This window comes from Leptidea sinapis, chromosome 10 (assembly GCF_905404315.1).
Source record: "Leptidea sinapis chromosome 10, ilLepSina1.1, whole genome shotgun sequence".
In the NCBI taxonomy this organism is placed as follows: domain Eukaryota; kingdom Metazoa; phylum Arthropoda; class Insecta; order Lepidoptera; family Pieridae; genus Leptidea; species Leptidea sinapis.
Genome location: NC_066274.1, coordinates 14,505,950 through 14,524,255, shown reverse-complemented (window position 1 = coordinate 14,524,255; position 18,306 = coordinate 14,505,950). Strand labels below are relative to the sequence as shown.

The 18,306-nt window shown below is 35.0% G+C and overlaps 1 protein-coding gene across 1 annotated transcript in view; it reads left to right on the top strand.

Moving 5' to 3' along the window:
• The window catches only part of LOC126966329 (lachesin-like), a 173,265-nt gene that overhangs the window by 70,359 nt on the left and 84,600 nt on the right, over positions 1-18,306 (top strand). The window contains exons 3-5 of the mRNA XM_050810319.1: positions 9,688-9,794; positions 13,846-14,031; positions 14,763-14,955. Coding sequence (XP_050666276.1) covers positions 9,688-9,794; positions 13,846-14,031; positions 14,763-14,955 — 486 coding nt within the window. The remainder of the gene's footprint in view (positions 1-9,687; positions 9,795-13,845; positions 14,032-14,762; positions 14,956-18,306) is intronic.

Below are 18,306 nucleotides of genomic sequence, written 5' to 3'. Positions count from 1 at the left end.
CAAATAAGAACATTAAAGCTCTTAGTGAACAGAAATATAAAAAACAAACTTAACGGGAACTATGAACGCTTTTTAAAATATGTATAATTATTCCTATTGATAAAAAGGTAAAATTATTAACGTTAATCGATCAATATCGAGATATAAATAAATTTGTAGTACAGAGAGTGCATACCTACTCAACTCGGCTATCTAACAAAAATAAGCTAGTGGTACCTAAAATATGTAATTATTACGGTATGCGTAGCATGCAATGGGTAATACCTACATTAATAAATGAATTAACTACCCATATAGCGTCACAATTGTCGAATTGTAAAACAAAAAATCAGGTGAAAAACTTATTGCGAAAGTTCTACTTAGCACAATGTCCATAATAAATAGACTTAAGAAATACTGGTAGGGACTTTTAAATTGTCACACACAAAAACATAATATTGATTTGATAATTTGCGAAACAGGAGAATTACTGCCGACAAACTGCTGCGCAGTTTAGCAGAATAATATGTATACATCGCTTTGTAATGTTGTATCAGTATAAATGATTTAAAAAAAAAAGTATTTTATATTATTTTATTCTTACTTGGGTTTATGTATGGTATGTTATTTGTTCATGGCAGAGAACCAGCTAGTTGACCGTTACAGCCTGCTGGATCTTATAATATCTTGCCCCTCTTCTTTTTCGTTTTTTCTGCTTCTAACTAGTATATCTTTTGCAAGCTGTGGCAATCTCTAATTGGGTCTACGATTTAACAATAATATGATCCGGATTTTGTTTTGTTTAGTAACGATTAATAATTATAACCTGTTGAGTGTCCTTAAATAAAATAAAATAAATAAAAATTCACTCTAATGAAATAATAAAGTTTTGTGAATACCCAAACGCTCCATTGAAATTATAACTATGAAACATAACAAAAATCAATCGTAGTTATTAATTGAAATAGCTGTTGATTCTAAAATGTTCAATAGCTTTACACAAGTTAGCGAAGACAAAACGTTATTCGACAAATCAGTTCCACGAAGTTCACTTGAACCAACTCTAAAATGAACTCGAACAACGAGAACTACAACATCTCTTAAAGTTCGACGTCCAAATAAGTTAAGGCCAACATTTAACTAGTTGTGGCAAACAAATTGAAGTACTCTTATAGCGGTACGAAATGCAGCCTCGTGCCTCCTTCAAATATCATAACGACTTTCACAGCTTGTTCTTACATCAAAACTTGAATACGTTTCTTGTTGTTTTCTATACACTGAATTCCATCTCGTTTGTGAAATTCATTCTTGTCACAACTTTTTAGAATTTCTATTGCTTAATACCTTAGATTAAGAATTGGTCTCCATTGTGCTCCAATTAGGATTGTGCTCAAATTGTGGTGCAAAGTACCAGTCTCGAACAATTTGTGACGTTGACGGACCACATCGTCTATTAAACTCTGCAAAATATAATTGAAACTAAAATGCCGGTACCACATATCACCAGTAAGTATTTTGTGTTTTATTAATTTCAATGTCAAATAACACGAAGCGTTTGTTACAAAATTTGAAAGATGCCATTGAGTGTCAAGATGCCACGCCCACAAGGAACGTATAGTTGCCGTAATAAAAAAGCTGTTGTTCTTAGATAGTGTGGTATCTAGTTTGACCGCAGCGGAGAACAATCCCTAAGGCGACACTAACTGCTGGCGACCTTGAGCGATATGAGTTCACGGCTCCTATGTAACAAAGCCAATATTTTAAAAATTCCTGCGTCAAAAATGTACCATTTTAACAGGCACAAACAGTTTAACTGCTTACAATCTGCATTCTTGATTACTAATCTGATTATATGTACCTACACAAAAAACTAAAAGCTACTAAAACAACTTTTATGAGAGAAGTATACTAAGCAAATGCATCATGCCGAGAAAAAACTTGTTTAACTGCTGGTAGTTCATAAGAGTACTGCAGTGTTAACTTTAACCAACAGCAAGCATTAGCAACCTACAAGTAAGACGTAAGGGTATGCGTAACAGGATAAAGTAGTGTTCATAGCTCCAAATGCTATATTTTCACCACTAAACTTGTCTAAAAACACCTTGATTGCGTATTAACCCTTCGCCTTTATCTAAGCTTAGTGCTCGTACAATATATTTTTATGAAGTATGTTATTCATTTTCAAACTTTCACTTTTTTACTAATCACTTTTTAATGAAATCTTCGATAGTGAAAACATACCCAATCAAACGAAACAAACCACAATAATACTGCTTTATAAAAAGGGAGACACGAAAACGATTTAAAATTAAAGACGTATAATTTTAATGCCAAATCTTTATAAAATCTTCACAGAAATAATTTTAAATAGAAGAACGAAAATATTAGACGAGTCTCAACCTCGAGAACAGGCAAGCTTTGGTAATAATTTCTCTACCGTGGACCATATACTGGTAATCAGATAAATCATTGAAAAATGTATTGAGTACAATCAATCATATTATATAGGTTTCGTTGATTATAGTAAAGCGTTTGTCTCGATCAAACATAAATATCTTTGGGATTCACAATATGAACAAGGAGTACACAGAATATATATAAATTTGATAAATAAGATATACACCGTTAGCATGGCAAAAGTTAGGTTGTAAACAGTAGGTACAGAATTTAAGATACAAAAAGAGGTAAGGCAAAGTGACCCAATATCTCCTTAACTGTTTTCTACAGTTCCAGAAGGCATCTTTCGAAGACTAGATTGGGAACCATACGGGATCAACATCAACGGCCGACGCATACATCATTTGAGATTTGCAGATGACCTTATTATGCTGGCAGAAACTTCAGAAGCATTGCAAAAGATGTTACAAGAGTTACTTGTAGAGAGCAAAAAAGTAGGATTGCATATGAACACCCAAAAAACTACACTTATGAGTATACACATGAAAGTATAAAAATAGACAGCAAAGCCATTGAATATGTAGATGATGATGAATATGTGTATCTGGGCCAGATAATTTCTACTTAAGATCATATGAATAAGGAAATTGAACAAAGAATAGCAAGTACATGGCAAAGGTACTGGTCACTCAAACAAATAATGAAAAGCTGTCACATATCCCAATCCATTTAGACAAAAGTTTTTAATACGTGTATACGTCCTTGCATGTCTTATGGGTGCCAAACTTGGTCTCTCACAAATAAAAATCTAAAAAAACTAAAAGTGTGCCAACATGGGATCGAGCGCAGCATGTTGAAAATAAGAAAGCAAGATAAAATAAGAATAACAAGCATAAGAAAGAAAACAAAAATGTAAAGTGTGAAAAAAACCATTAAGCTGCTAAAATGGCGTTGGGCAGGACAGGCAAGATAAATGGACAAAATACATTATAGAGTGGTATCCAAGATATGGAAATAGAAATAGAGGGAGACAAACGATACAATGGGAAGCTGATTTTAAAAAGATTGCTGTACCAATATATTTAGTTGTAGCATAAGTTAAATATGTACCTTTTTAGTTTGCTTGCAATAAAGGCTTCATTCATTCATGTTATCCATAGCTAATCTAAACTAAATGTTTGTAGACTGGCGATTTATAATACAATAATAATAATTGAAAAAAATTATCTCGGTATTTGAAAATGGAACAGTGCGAAAGTGGGTAAACTTTTTATTTGTATGATTGTCATAGTTTCAACATTGCAGCAAAGTTTAGAAAATTGTATGAAGCCAGAGAAGTGCAATGAATTTAACTCGAGAAGATATTTGCACTGTGAGTTTGATACTACCTGTAGGCTTAGTTAACAAGAAAGTTTCCAAAGACTTGAAATGTCATGATGAAGCTCCATCTCATAGCCTTGTGTATCCACGTACAGTGAATACAGACGTGGACGTCTCTGTGACGATTTTCGTGAGGATCGCACGGCGACTGTTGTTCTAGGGGAAGACAAGGCTCAACAATTAAATATAAAAAATGTGTAATAATGTCTAAGGATGACCTCCTTTCGGAAATATATGTAAAAGCATCGAACGCGTACCACAACATGTACAATAACTTGTTATGTAATAAAATTTAAAAACAAAAGCGGGACTCGAACCCGCGACCACTCACGTTCCGTGCGAGCGCTCTTTCCAACAGATCCAACCTTTCGAGTGACGTATTGTTGATAAAATTTTGTATACTTTGTTCAACTCTCATATTTGTAAGATCGACATCTCAAGCTAATTTCCTAATATGCGAATATTCGAATAAGGCAGGCTGTCAACTGTAAAGTAGATCCTGTAGATGAAGCCACAACCTGAGAGTTGAACAAACCGTAAAAGAGCGGTCGCACGGAACGCGAGAGGTGTTGGTTTCGAGTACCGCATAGGTACAATAACACATGCCAGCTTTGCTCCAGAATCAGTGGGTTTACTGTCCCAGCACAAGCCGGGCCCAAGTAGTTGTTGCCATTGTTGGATACGATGGGGATAAATATTACTTCACCCAAAAGGTACAGTTATAAAGAAATGCTGCTAAAGTGTATATTTATTGCTAATCAAAAGTATATACAAACGTTCATACCATATTTTACGACCTTACTGGTAAATTTTCTGAAAGTCTGTCTTAGTGCCTACGTTATTGAAATTGTAAAAAAAAAACAAGTTTTAGCAGCAGCATATACTAACAATATACTAGCGTAAAGATAAACAAAGTGTGCGTGAGAGAATAACATATCTAAAGAAAATATAGCAATATAGAAAATGTAAGCGAATCTTTTGTTACTGTGACCCATTTTTATATACAAGTCGTAAAAAGTTAACAACGCTTGGAATAAGCTCCAATAGTATTTTGAATATTCAACCACTACCCAACACACACATTTAAAAAATCAATTGGTCACGTATAACAGTGGGAGGCTCCTTTGCACAGGAAGCCGACTAAATTATTGGTACCGTAACGTACCGTACTGTGGCTAGTGAAATTACAGGTCAAATGAGACTTAACATCTTATGTCTCAAGATGACGAGCGCAATTTTAGTGCCGCTCAGAATTTTTGGGTTTTTCAAGAATTCTGAGCGGCATTGCGTTGTAATAGGTAGGGGCGTATCAATTACCATCAGCTGAACGTCCTGCTCATCTCGTCCATTATTTTCATAAAAAAAACGCATTATCAGACTGTCATATTTTCTCTACAATAGTATATCCTAAGTCTATCGTTTAAGCTATGACTTTGTCATTCAGTCAAAAAAGTAGCTGTGTATATTATTTCAACAAAGGTAAAAATCAGTATGAAAACAGAAATATATTTAAAAATCCAGAATCAACCAAAATTATCTCTTCGTATATAAATCATGGCACCCACTCACAATATGTATTCAAATCCTTGTCAATAGTCAATACCGATCTAATCGCTCGTAGATGCGTTGTCAACAAATGATTCAGTCACTCGATGCCTTTCTTTGGGGAAATAGATAGTCCCTACTTCCGACACATGTTTTCTTGGACACGACATAAGTCTGCTCACGTAGAATATAGACGCCTTCGGCGATCCTTTTCGGACAATACCTTTGGTCCAAGCCAGTTCGTGACTTTAGGCAGCTGCCAAAAATCACTTTTATATAACATTTTTCTTAAATCTTATTTAATATTATTATACTTGCTAACTCACGTTCAACGTATATTTTAACTTATTATATAATGTGTATTATATATTTATTCAAACAAAACAAAATTTACAATACAATGATTACATAAAATTAAAACTATCATTACGGGAAAGTGTACCAAGAATACTGGCAGCATTTTTGAGTTAGTTGATAGCTAGGCTGATCCGTTGACCAAAATAGCTGCCAGCGCTTGGGTTGTGAGTAGCCCTATTGAGGCGAGAGTGCTTTGTACATTCTCCGTGGCTCTGGACCCCACGGGCCAATTCTTTCGACACCAAATGGCACAAGTTGTAAGTCTCACTGAGACCAACATATTTGCGACTCTTGCTGTCTCCGGCAGTGGAAGCAGCAGCCCCAGCACCAACTGACGTAACGTATTAACTTTAAGTTATTTGTATAATGTATTACGTGCTACGGCGGTATAGCACACATACGAAAAAAAAAACCAGTGCACTGTGAACGTCTGGTTCTCTTGGCGTTGCGTAGAGACGTGGCTTCATTGTGTGTCTTCTACTGCATTTATCACGGGGAGTGTTCCGAAGAGCTGTTTCACCTGATTGATGCCGCCGAATTCCATTATCGAATATGTCTGTTAAATCTAGCAGTGATTGTCATTGAATGATTTCCCTTTTTGATTACTATTATTTATACAATTTATTTTTAATAAGCTCTGATACGATAAATTAAAGATCCCCAATCGAAATAAAACTATCGCTCAAGTTGGTCTAAGCTGCACTCCATGAAGTAATCCCCATTAAAACCCGATCATTAGTTTAAAATTTCACTGGAAACAAACATCAGGACACTGGATTTAGGATATGTTAGGATATAAAGTGCTATTTTTTTAAATTGTTTAATATTTTAATTTAAATTTGAATATCAGAAGATATTTTTTTATTAATAAGATAAGCTAAATGGGCAATAGGCTCCTGTGATGATAGACGTGGTGATGAAATCTACAACAGCAGGCTTCTAGAGATGCGTAGCTTTTAATTTGGGACTGCTCTAAGTTTGAAGGTCCCTAAGTCTTGTCAGTTCGGGAAACCTGCAGCAAGTAATTCCACTCAGTTTATCATCATCATCAGCTGGAAGACGTCCACTGCTGTACAAAAGCATCCCCCAAAGATTTCCACGACGATCGGACCAGCGCTGCCCTCATCCAACGTATTCCGACGATCTTGGCCAGATCGTCAGTCCATTTTGTGGGGGGCCTACCAACACTTGGTCTTCCAGTACGTTTTCGCCATTCGAGTACTTTACTGCCCCACCGGCCATCTGTCCGTCAAACTATGTGCCCTGCTCACTGCCACTTCAGTTTCGCACTCATTTGGGCAATGTTCTTTTTCGTACTCCTACGGATCTCCTCATTTCTGAATCGATCTCGCAGAGAAACTCCAAGCATAGCCCTCTCCATAGCCCTCTGAGCGATCATAAACTTTCTCATCAGGCCCATAGGTAGCGACCATAGGTTGCAGAATGGGCGGTTGAAAATGATTCGGGTGGAATTTCGTATTTTAATTCACTTGTTCATATACTATGGCTCTATTATATTAACACTGTCACTAAAAAAAACTTAGCACATACTTTTGTAATTTATTTACTATTTAGCCCATGAAATTTTGCTTAACCAAACCCCTGATTGTTTTCTTTATAATCGATGTAATGTAATATAATATATCCCTTGATAATGTTGATGTTTATAATATAAGCCCTACTAATGTTAAAAATGTGAATGTAAGTTTCTTTGTTACGCTTTAACGCCGGAGCTCCTGAACCGATTTTGATGAAGTTTGGTACAGCGATAGACTGGAGCTTGGGAAACGACATAGGCTACATACACATTATCCCGGAAAAATCCATGCTAGCAATGTTCTTCGAAATAAGATTCATATAATATGTTGGGAACGGGAGCGAAAACGGGAACCGGAACTGGAATAGGTCATGAGATAATCTTCAATCCTAAACTTGCTTATTATTTTTTTAAAACACTTTATCTACGCAGACAAAGTCGCGGCCATCACCTAGTATATATACGTATATTCGTATTCAACTGCCATCTACGTTAACTGTTACTGAAACATTTATTGACTATTAATGTGCCAAAATAATAACCAATAATACTAAGCAGATTATGAGGATTCCACGTATTGAATTCTAAATCAATCTATGATGTCCATTGCTGCACATGCCAGATACATTGCGCACTATCTACTAAACACACACCATATTAAGCTGTTACAGCCATTTGAGGATAGCTATTCACTTTAATTATGACGACAATCAATTTTGTTAGTACGACGTAATTCACATTGTCAAGAGCCGAGTTAATCAGGCTTGAAATCATTAAAACTTTTTGATCCTCAGAGTTTAGCAGCTTTATCGACCTTCTTTTCTCCTTCAATTTTTACTACACACTACGATTATTATAACTGCGATGTTGTAAAGAAACTTACGATATACCATTTTATAAAGCGTTTATGTGGTAAAGGTTACTATAACATAAATGACATTCTTAATGATTTCACAGATTGGGAATGGAGCGACCGCCCACGGCTATTAAATAATAAGTTTAATTGTACAATATTTGTTTGTAAACGCCCGCTGAGTTTGTTGCACCCATTCTTCTCAGGTCTGAGGCATTCTTGTTAACATAAATGACATTCTTAATGATACCACAGACAGCGCCCTCAGACTGAGCTGAGTTTCTTGTGAGAGTTCTCGGGTCTGAGGCATACTTTTTCGAATGGAGTAGTTTTTTACTTTCAATAAGTGATGTTATATCCAATTATAATAAAAATATTTGAATGTGAATTATTAATTTTAATTTGAATATGCCATCAAAAGTATTTCATCAAAAAATCAGTCCATTACACCACATAGAGAAAAATGACAAGAATTTTATTGGTACCCTTAAGCTATAGTAGAGTTAAATGTTTTACGTACTGTTTTACGTGTACTTTTAATTCAAATTTAAATTCAAATACTTATTTTTATTCAAAATAGGATGTGACATCACTTATTGAAAGTCAAAAAACTACCACCCATTCCAAAATGAATGCCTCAGGCGTGAGAAGAATGGGTGCAACAAACTGAGCGGGCTTTTATTTTTCATGAAATAAATATGTTTACAAAGTAATATTGTGCGATTAAACTTATTATTTAATAGCCTGAGGGCGGTCACTCCATTCCCAATCTGTGGTATCATTAAGAAAGTCATTTATGTTATAGTAACCTTTACCACACAAACGTTTTTTTTACAATTCTTTTGAATAAAGTAATACTTTTGTTTTGAACATTTTCTGGGATCCTGTTGTAAAAGCATATACATCGCCCAACAAAAGACTTACTAACTCGACTTAGCCGAGTAGTAGGCATCAGCAGTTTATGTCTGTTCCTGGTGTTAACATTATGGTTATGACAGTTTCTGGCAAATTCACTTATGTGCCTATGAACATACATAATTATTTGGAGAAGGTGACTATTTATCTAGACCAAAGGAATCCTATAAATTACACCGCGTCCAAAATTAAACTATTGTGTTCGCCACTCATACTTATAGCTCGTCGTCAAGTCCTACCGCGTTTACGAACCGCAATATCTTCTTAACGCGAGTACTACAAACAGCATCTGGGAGTAGGATATAGTCGCCAAGGATGGTGTTACGCTTATGCATTTGTGGGTCGCAATCGTAGAGGAGATGATATCTGAGGCGTTTCATCAGTATCAAGGCAAAATCTGCAAGTTCGTTCGTTTTTTAATCCGACCACACTGAGGTGCCATATACGACGAGACGAGACGTTCAGCTGATGGTAATTGATACGCCCTGCCCATTACAATGCAGTGTCGCTCAGGCTTCTTGAAGAACTCGTCAGCTTGAGACATAAGATTTTCAGTAGCTACGGTTCCCTTCAGACCAGAACACAATAAAGCTTACACATAATTGCTTTACGAAAGAAATAGGCGCCGTTGTGGCCCATAATCTAGCCGGCATCCAACTGCCTGTCTAGGCGACAGCGATAAGTTAGCATCCTGGTGTACCTTAACAATATTCTTTTGTTCCAGCGCTAGGCCTCGAACCGGACTTCCTCTATCCCCTGGAGAACGTGACCATCGCTCAGGGTAGAGACGCGACCTTCACGTGTGTGGTGAACAATCTCGGTGGTTACAGGGTGAGTGGCGACTCCGCCACTGCCAGGGTGTGTATCAAACCAACTCAATACTTGCCGACTAGTGGAGCACTCAGCACCAACGAGGTCTATCATTGGACGTTCACGTTCTGGTATTTAAATCAAATCAAAATCACATTATTCATGTAGGTCAAGGAAATTCACGTTCTGGTATTTCAATCAAATCAAAATCAGATTATTCATGTAGGTCAAGGAAATTCACGTTCTGTTATTTAAATCAAATCAAAATGACATTATTCGTGTAGGTCAAGGAAATGACACTAATGAATGTCAAAATTTTTTTTTCATACTTACCGCCACAACGCAAGGGTTGAGCGTTAATTAGAAGAAGTGGCAAGAAACTCATTGCCACTCTTCTAAATCAATATTTACAGCTTCATCGTTTTACAAATTATTTCAACTCCAATATAATATGTAAAGTTATGCAACAAAAATACTCAAACGTGAAATACTTTAAAGTAATGCAATACAAGAGTAAGTTAAAAAAGTAAATAAAATCAATACGTCATAAAAACTAGAGTTGTTGAGTACAGTAGATGCATCAATCCACACGCACCGTAAACAAATAAAGGTATTCTGTGATACCTCACAGGGAGTATTTATGAGGTATGTATTAGACGCAATACCTGCAAACTAATGATTAAACTTCAAAATTTAAAACTTACTTATTAAGGGCATACATCGAAAAATATTGATTTTATTTAGGCGCTTAACATGATTTTTATCCCTTAATTAACAATTCTGTAAAAATTATAATATCTAGTGCGCAAAAACATCACAAGAAATGTTATAAAAGGATAAATAAATCAAATTCAAAAAAATTAAATGGAATCTTATTAAAAAAAATCTTTACAATTAATAATAAATCTAAATTCTCAAAAAAATAAAAAAATAAATTTTAGAGGTGAGTCTCTTCTTATAGAATATGAAAAATAAATATTGGCCGATTCTCACACTTACCTCATACACGCACAAAATTTCATACAAATCGGTTTTAGGCGTTTCGGAGGAGTTTGGTAACAAACACCGCGATACGAAAATTTTATATATTAGATGACACAAAAAATAAACAAAAACGATAAAAGCGCCACAGTTTGATAACTAACGTCAATTATAGATCTCGAAAATAGACTTCTGCACCTGAACACTTCCTGCACAGGACTTTTCTTGCACTTCTTCACTCAATTAGAAACTGTCTCTATCTAGAATAGAGTATTACACTCACAACTTTTGCACAGACTTGTTCACAACAGTAGCGATAGACGGAGCACAACTGCACACAATTGCATATAAACTGCACTAATTAAAACTCAAGAATGTACCAATTAATTGAGAGAAATAAAAGTTAAATTATGTCTCAACTTGAACAACAACTATGCTATATTCTTGCGTTTTAATGTATAATGCAAATTAGGTATCTATTATAACACGAGCATGAAATATGCACTTTTCTTTATTTAGTTCAAACTTTTAATTTAATTTATATAAATTGTTAATTAATACCAAAAGTTAATCGGTTCCATATTAAAAAGTGACTTAAACTTATTATACGTTATTGTTTTGTTTTGTTTTGTTTCATTCATTAATTGACTTAGCAAAGTAACATCGAGGTTAAGTAAAGTGGGTTTGCAAAACAGGCACTTTGCAAAATTAAAATGAAGCCAGTGCAAACCCCCTTGGTCCCGGTACAATCATTTCAAGAGGCTGACTCTCTCGTGTCCGTATAGCTAATCTACGTAACTGTTCCCATTGAAATATTATTTACATTATAATATTATTTAATAATTAAAGTTTATGCACATCATAAGCTCATTGAGGAATTTGCTAGAAACTGTGACAATCATAATGTTAAACACGAGGAACAAACATAAACTTGTTATGCCTACTTCTTGGCTATTTCGAGTTATTAAGTCTTTTATGGGGCGATGCTTTTACAACAAGATCCCAGAAAATGTTCAAAACGAAATTATTACGATATTCAAAAGAATCGTTAAAAAGCGTTTATGTGGTAAACGTTACTATAACATAAATAACTTTCTTATTGATTCCACAGATTGGGAATGGAGCAGAATTTAATTGTACAATATTACTTTGTAAACATATTTTTTGATGAAAAATAAAAGCCCGCTGAGTTTGTTGCGCCCATTCTTATCGTGTCTGAGGCATTATTTTTGGAATGGGTGGTAGTTTTTGACTTTCAATAAGTGATGTCACATCCTATTTTGACTAAAAATATTTGAATTTGAATTTGAATATGATGCAGCTAATTCAATCCACAATTAAAATATTAAAGAACTATTAAGCTTTATTGATTTTTTTTTTGTTTTGACAAATGAAACACCTTTAACACACAAAATCATAATAATAAAACTTCCAATTTTATTAACACCGATATGCACCGCTGGTATGAGGATGAGTTCATGATCCGGTAAAAAATTTAATTACTATTTAATAACATCTTGTGGTTTCCAGCGCAATTTCAACAAGAATTTTGTTATCTCATACCGAAACAAAATACTGAATATATTAAAGAAAGATTCCTTTTACAATCTGCAATAATGTTGAAATTGCGTTGCGTTCTTTCGGTTTTTCAACTCTTTTAATAATGTTTAGTCACCGCATTTTTGAATCGCTCGTTATTTAGAGAGATGAAAAATTGAAATAATAATTTTTATGAAGTTGGGTTGAATTTTTGTTTTGTTTACAAATACGTAGTTTATTAGAAATGATCTAGAGCACAATTTAGTTGCACCTCTTGTTAATATCTTATATAACTAATCTTCACCCTTAGCAATTTCTCTATCACTGATATGTAGAATACCTTCACTTAGAACCTTAAATGATTACTACTAAAAAGTACAAACTGATAGTTAGACTGACTAATTAAATGTCAGAAAATTGTCAAAATGATTATAAATTACATACAATGCTTAAGATATTGCCATACTCTCTCCTATATGTTATAAGTATATATATGCGTTTCCGCCCTCTTCGCTGGGCGAATTTTAAAGGGAAAGAACGTTGGATATCGAAAAATAATTAGCAATAAACCTAATCTAGGATACATTTTGCATCGAACGGTGCTAGTTTCATGTCGATACGATCAGTGGCTTAGGCGTGATTGAGCCTCAAACAAAAACCATTTTCATTGTATATGTAGATATATTTAAATGGGTATAACGTTATATTCTATTCGTTAGAATCAAATGAAAAAAATAATACTTATATATTTACAGCAAACAGTTTTAATAAAATGTCTATTTGGGACTGCTTTTTGTAAGACGTTATGCAGGAAATTAGTTTCTATTGCGACGTCGATGCTTTTGGTGAGATGTTCGGGCAGCCCTTACCGGCGACCGAGCGAAAATGTAATTAAAAATTCCGTGAGCATTTTGCGAGTTGCTCTCAACTAAATAGTACTAGCACTCAAGGCTTGTTGTCATGGATGGCTCTTTGGTAACATTCCGTAGTAATTACACTTGTTTTCTATAAGTCTTCATTGGTTACACTTCGTAACCAATGTCGTGAAATTGTCAAACTCAAGTAGAAAGAAAAGAAACACAAGCTACTTTATAAAGTATTAAACATATTTCAAATTATGAGGAAGTGGCAATGGCGTTCTATATATATAGATATATCACGTCGTATAAAAAAACTAATTATGGAACATGCCAAAAATTACACCGTAATTAGCTTCGACATTGCCGTATTTACTCCAGTTGTTTAAAATATTCTTGGTCAATAAGCAGCAATGTAAAACATTTATTCAGTTCAGGGTCATGTATGTTGAATTTTGAACCCGATTCGGACAGTGACAGTTGACACACGACTAAGGATAAAAGTGTGCTTTGTCTTTGAGCACACTTTTGCCGTTCCGTTATCAGACTGCAAATGATATCTCTATAAGTGTATAGAACGTTATTGGAAAGTGGCCATCTCGTTTTGAAGCCATCAGTTAGTTTTAAAAAGATTATTTACATTTTAATGCCAAAGACAAATAAATGACAGATTGTTGGAAACATTCCCGAAACAGGTAGCATGGATCAAAGCGGACACGAAAGCGATCCTAGCAATTCACGAGCACGTGATCACAAACAACGCAAGGCTGAGCGTCACACACAACGATTACAACACATGGACGCTGAACATCCGTGGCGTGAAGAGAGAAGACAGGGGACAATACATGTGCCAAGTTAATACTGACCCAATGAAAATGCAGGTAACTTCCACACACATTTATACATAATACTAGCTGACCCAGAAATCTTTGTATTGCCATATGAAGTAAATAATAAAAAAAATTAAAATAAAAATTTTTGGGGTATGAAAAATAGATGATGACCGATTCTCAGACCTACCAAATATATCGTACTTCTGCCATCTTGCAACCCAATTACGGATTTGTGAATGGAAAATAAAATATAAAAATAGCAATACAAAAATAGTTGTAGATCGTAGAAGGGCGTAAATTTGAAGTTGTATGTATTTTTCAATGCTGAATAAAAAATAAAAAATGTATTTAGGGGGAACAACCTTACTATTCAGGGGTATGAAAAAGATGTTAACTGATTCTCAGACCTACCTATATGCACACAAAATTTCATACAAATCGGTTCAGCCGATTCGAAGGAATTTGGTAACAAACACCGGGACACGAGAATTCTATAATATATTAGAGAATCGTGAACATGATGTTTGTGATAACTGTCATAAATAGTAATTGCAAGCAAAAAATACAATGATTTAAAACTATAACAGGTTGACCTGGCACCAAAAGCAGCAGCCGTTCACGAGTTGACGCATGGACCAGCCATCGTTCCCTTTACACAAATTCAGCTTAGGTTTCATGATTGAACCTAATCTCTGCGTGGTATTGCTCAAAAAGTGATGATCCAAGTCAGTTATATATTAGGGTAACATATAAATAAACGCAAATTCGTTTTGTTGCAGACAGCATTTCTAGAAGTAGTGATACCACCTGACATTATTTATGAAGAGACCTCAGGGGACATGATGGTACCCGAGGGGGGTGCTGCCAAATTAGTGTGCAAAGCGAGGGGTTACCCTCCTCCAAAAATTATCTGGAGAAGAGAAGACGGAGGTGACATCATTTCTCGAGGTGGACCACAAGGGAAAACAAAAGGTACAGCATTATAAAAATATTTCTATAAAACGTTTTCAGTGATAGCTAGCACTAACCGTCACTAAAGACGGATAATTCGCAAGTTTAATATGGTTGCATAATGCCCTCGTTGTAACGTGGTCGGATAATGAGTAAGTTGTAACATGCTATTACAATGCCCACATTGTAACGTGGCCGAATAATGCTCACATTGTAACGTGGTCGGATAATGAGCAAGTTGTAATATGGTCCTGCAACGCTCACATTGTAACGTGGTCGGATAGTGACCAAGTTGTGTTGTAACATGGTCCTATAATGCTCATGTTGTAACATGGTCCTATAATGCCCACGTGGTAACGTGGTCGGAATAAGCTCACTTTCCAACAATTTGGCAATTCAGATATTTTAATCACCTCAATCCATATTCATATTACAAGAATATATTGGACATAACATTTCTTTTTACTACATAGAGCGCTCATATATAGCGCCCATTGTAGCCTTTTAATATAGAGAATAGATATTATTATTTCAGGGAGCAAATCTGCAAAAAGGAAATCACAAAATATTTTTAAGTAAATGTCATATTATAGACATTGTGTGAATTTTATTTGTTTCTTTGTAACGCTTTCATGCGTCAACTAAACAACCAATAATGAAATTTAACTTAACAACAGATTCCACAGAGACAATTTTATCCCGATATTTTCAAACAGGATATTTATGTTAGGTAGGGTAAGGATTGGGTTGGGTGTTGGACGTAAAATTCCCGAATACTCTGAGCACTTAAATTTAACTTGCATAGTCTTGATAAGCAAAGATACATATCTGATATGTGCGTCTCACATACTTGCGAATGGTGATATGGATAGTCACCTAATAAGTTTGATAAACATAAAAGTGCCAACACAATCTGAGCGTATTCCATGCCTATTTTCGATTAATTCATCAAACAATAATGTATCTCATAACAACCCGATTTCCAGAATTTGTAGAGATCATGTTTAATTTAAAGTTCATTATTGTGTAATTACTGTTGTGTCCACTTATTTTTTTGAATTGAATGATGTGTGCAATTTTAATTGTATCTCAGGATCACATAAAATATCCTCTACTTGTTGTTAGATGATATTTTTATCCTAATTGTAAATAAATAAAATAAATAGAGATACGTGCGGTACGTGTGAAGTCACGGTCAGTAGCTAGTATATATATAGATTAAAGGTTCTGCACTTATAAAAGATAAGTGATTTTTAATTCCTTCAGATATTAACAAATCTTTTACAGATTACTAAAATCTTAATTACATCGCACTGAAAGTCAGATAATTCTAATGCAATTGAAATCTTCCTAAGAGCTTTTAAAGCGGCTGAATGAACAGAACTTTATAAAAGCTTCCGGATCGATACATCAAACCAAATCAAATCAAAATCACTTTATTCATATAGGTCCAGGAAGTGACACTTATGAAAGCCAAAAGTTTTGTTTTTATCAGTTACCACCACTCTGGAAAATGTTAGGCAAGAAGAGGCAAGAAACTCATGGCCTTCCTCTTAAATTAATATTTACAGTTTTATCGTTTTATAAATTTTTCAAATTGCAATATAATATGTAAAGTAATACCACAAAAATATTCAATGCCTTACCCTTGTGAAATCGGCAAGTATCGGCGCGATTTAGGCACGCGCGCGCGCGCGGCCTGACAATGCATATTATTTTACGTGTATTAATAGATTGTTTATAATTAGAATAATTAAGAGTTAATGTATAAGAAAGCTATTGAAACAATTACCTTTAAAACCATACAAAATAAACCATCTTATAAACAAAATGAGGGTCAAAACTTGCTCAGGGTGTAGTGTGCCGTACGGCACTTTCGATTTTGGTATACTTGTAAAATCTAGTGCCATATGGCACTTGCTGATTTGGAAAGTTACACGACTAAGAAAAAAAATTTAATTAATAAAAAACACAAGAGTTATGTAGTAGAGTAGATGCATAAAGCTATCCATCCATACTATAACGTACAATTCTATGTAGTTATGTGTAGCAAACAAGACTTTTAGCATAATATCATTAACGCATGCATTGATTAGTAATAAAATTATGGAGCAAGCAACGAACGGTTCAATAAACAATTAATACTAACTATGTATTAGCATTATCGATAAGCACGGCGTTTGCATAATCAGAACGTTGACACCTAACGTTGCATACTGCATAGTAGTGTAAAATTAACACCTGCATTACAGAGCATCATAACTTTTCCTGTTTCAGTCACAAAACAACACCAGAGTTGTTTTGTGATTTGACCTTAACATAAAGATAATCTCGGACAGTTGACGACGAAGAAGAAGATTATGACAAGACGGGAAGACGGTCTAAAATTATCTTACGCAAACTATCTCCAAATTAAAATACAAAATTACCATTTGTCTGCGGCTAATATCACCTCCGAGTCAATGAATGGCGCTAAAGTTCATAATGACAACTATGACAAATATTATCTTGACTCATTTCAACCACAGTCGCCCTGAAAACATGATTAGGAAAGGTCTCGAAATGTCGGGTTAACTAAAGTAATAATAAAAATGTTAGTTTACGCAAAATCGAATGTAAAAACACAGTCCCAATTACACTCGTTTTAATCCTTTAATTTATTTAAATGTGTAACACTCGCGTTAATCAAAGAATATACTATAACACCAAATCTTTATACTGGAATGTCATAACTTCCACTTGCAAGCCATCGCAAACACGAACAAGGTAACTCTGCAATAGATCAAAGCACACGACAACTTACTGGGCAAGTATGCTGCAAACAAACTAGCCTAAATAGGGATCGAAGGCCGAAGCATATGGACTGAAACTGCTACCCATACCTCATGCCCAAACCTACTAACTTAACAGAAGAAACAGTGAAGAATATAGGCAAATAAAGAATGCAGATTCGGCGTCATCAAAGAGCGCAATCCGCAGTTTGAGACGGGACATCATTACACTTACCCTGATGAAGGACGTCCGAATGGTACGAAACTATTTAGTACCAACTCCGACAAACTGTGAGTAAGGCCGTTTTAAATAAATAAAGTCATCAAGGAGGTTTTTCCACAACCTGAGCACATTACACAGGGACATAACACGTAAAATTGTAGGTTTTAAAAGTGTGCCAGACAGCCCTTTCTGCAAAAGATGCAAGGAGACAGAAGAAACACTTGAACACGTGTTTGTAGAGTGCAAGAATGTGGTCGAACAACGGGCACAAATTATTATCTCATCCCTAGCATTACGTCCTGATGCCTGTAACAATTTGAATAGGCTGCTAAACTTCATGGTATGGGCTGGTAGGAATAAGAAGACGAACGGATGATA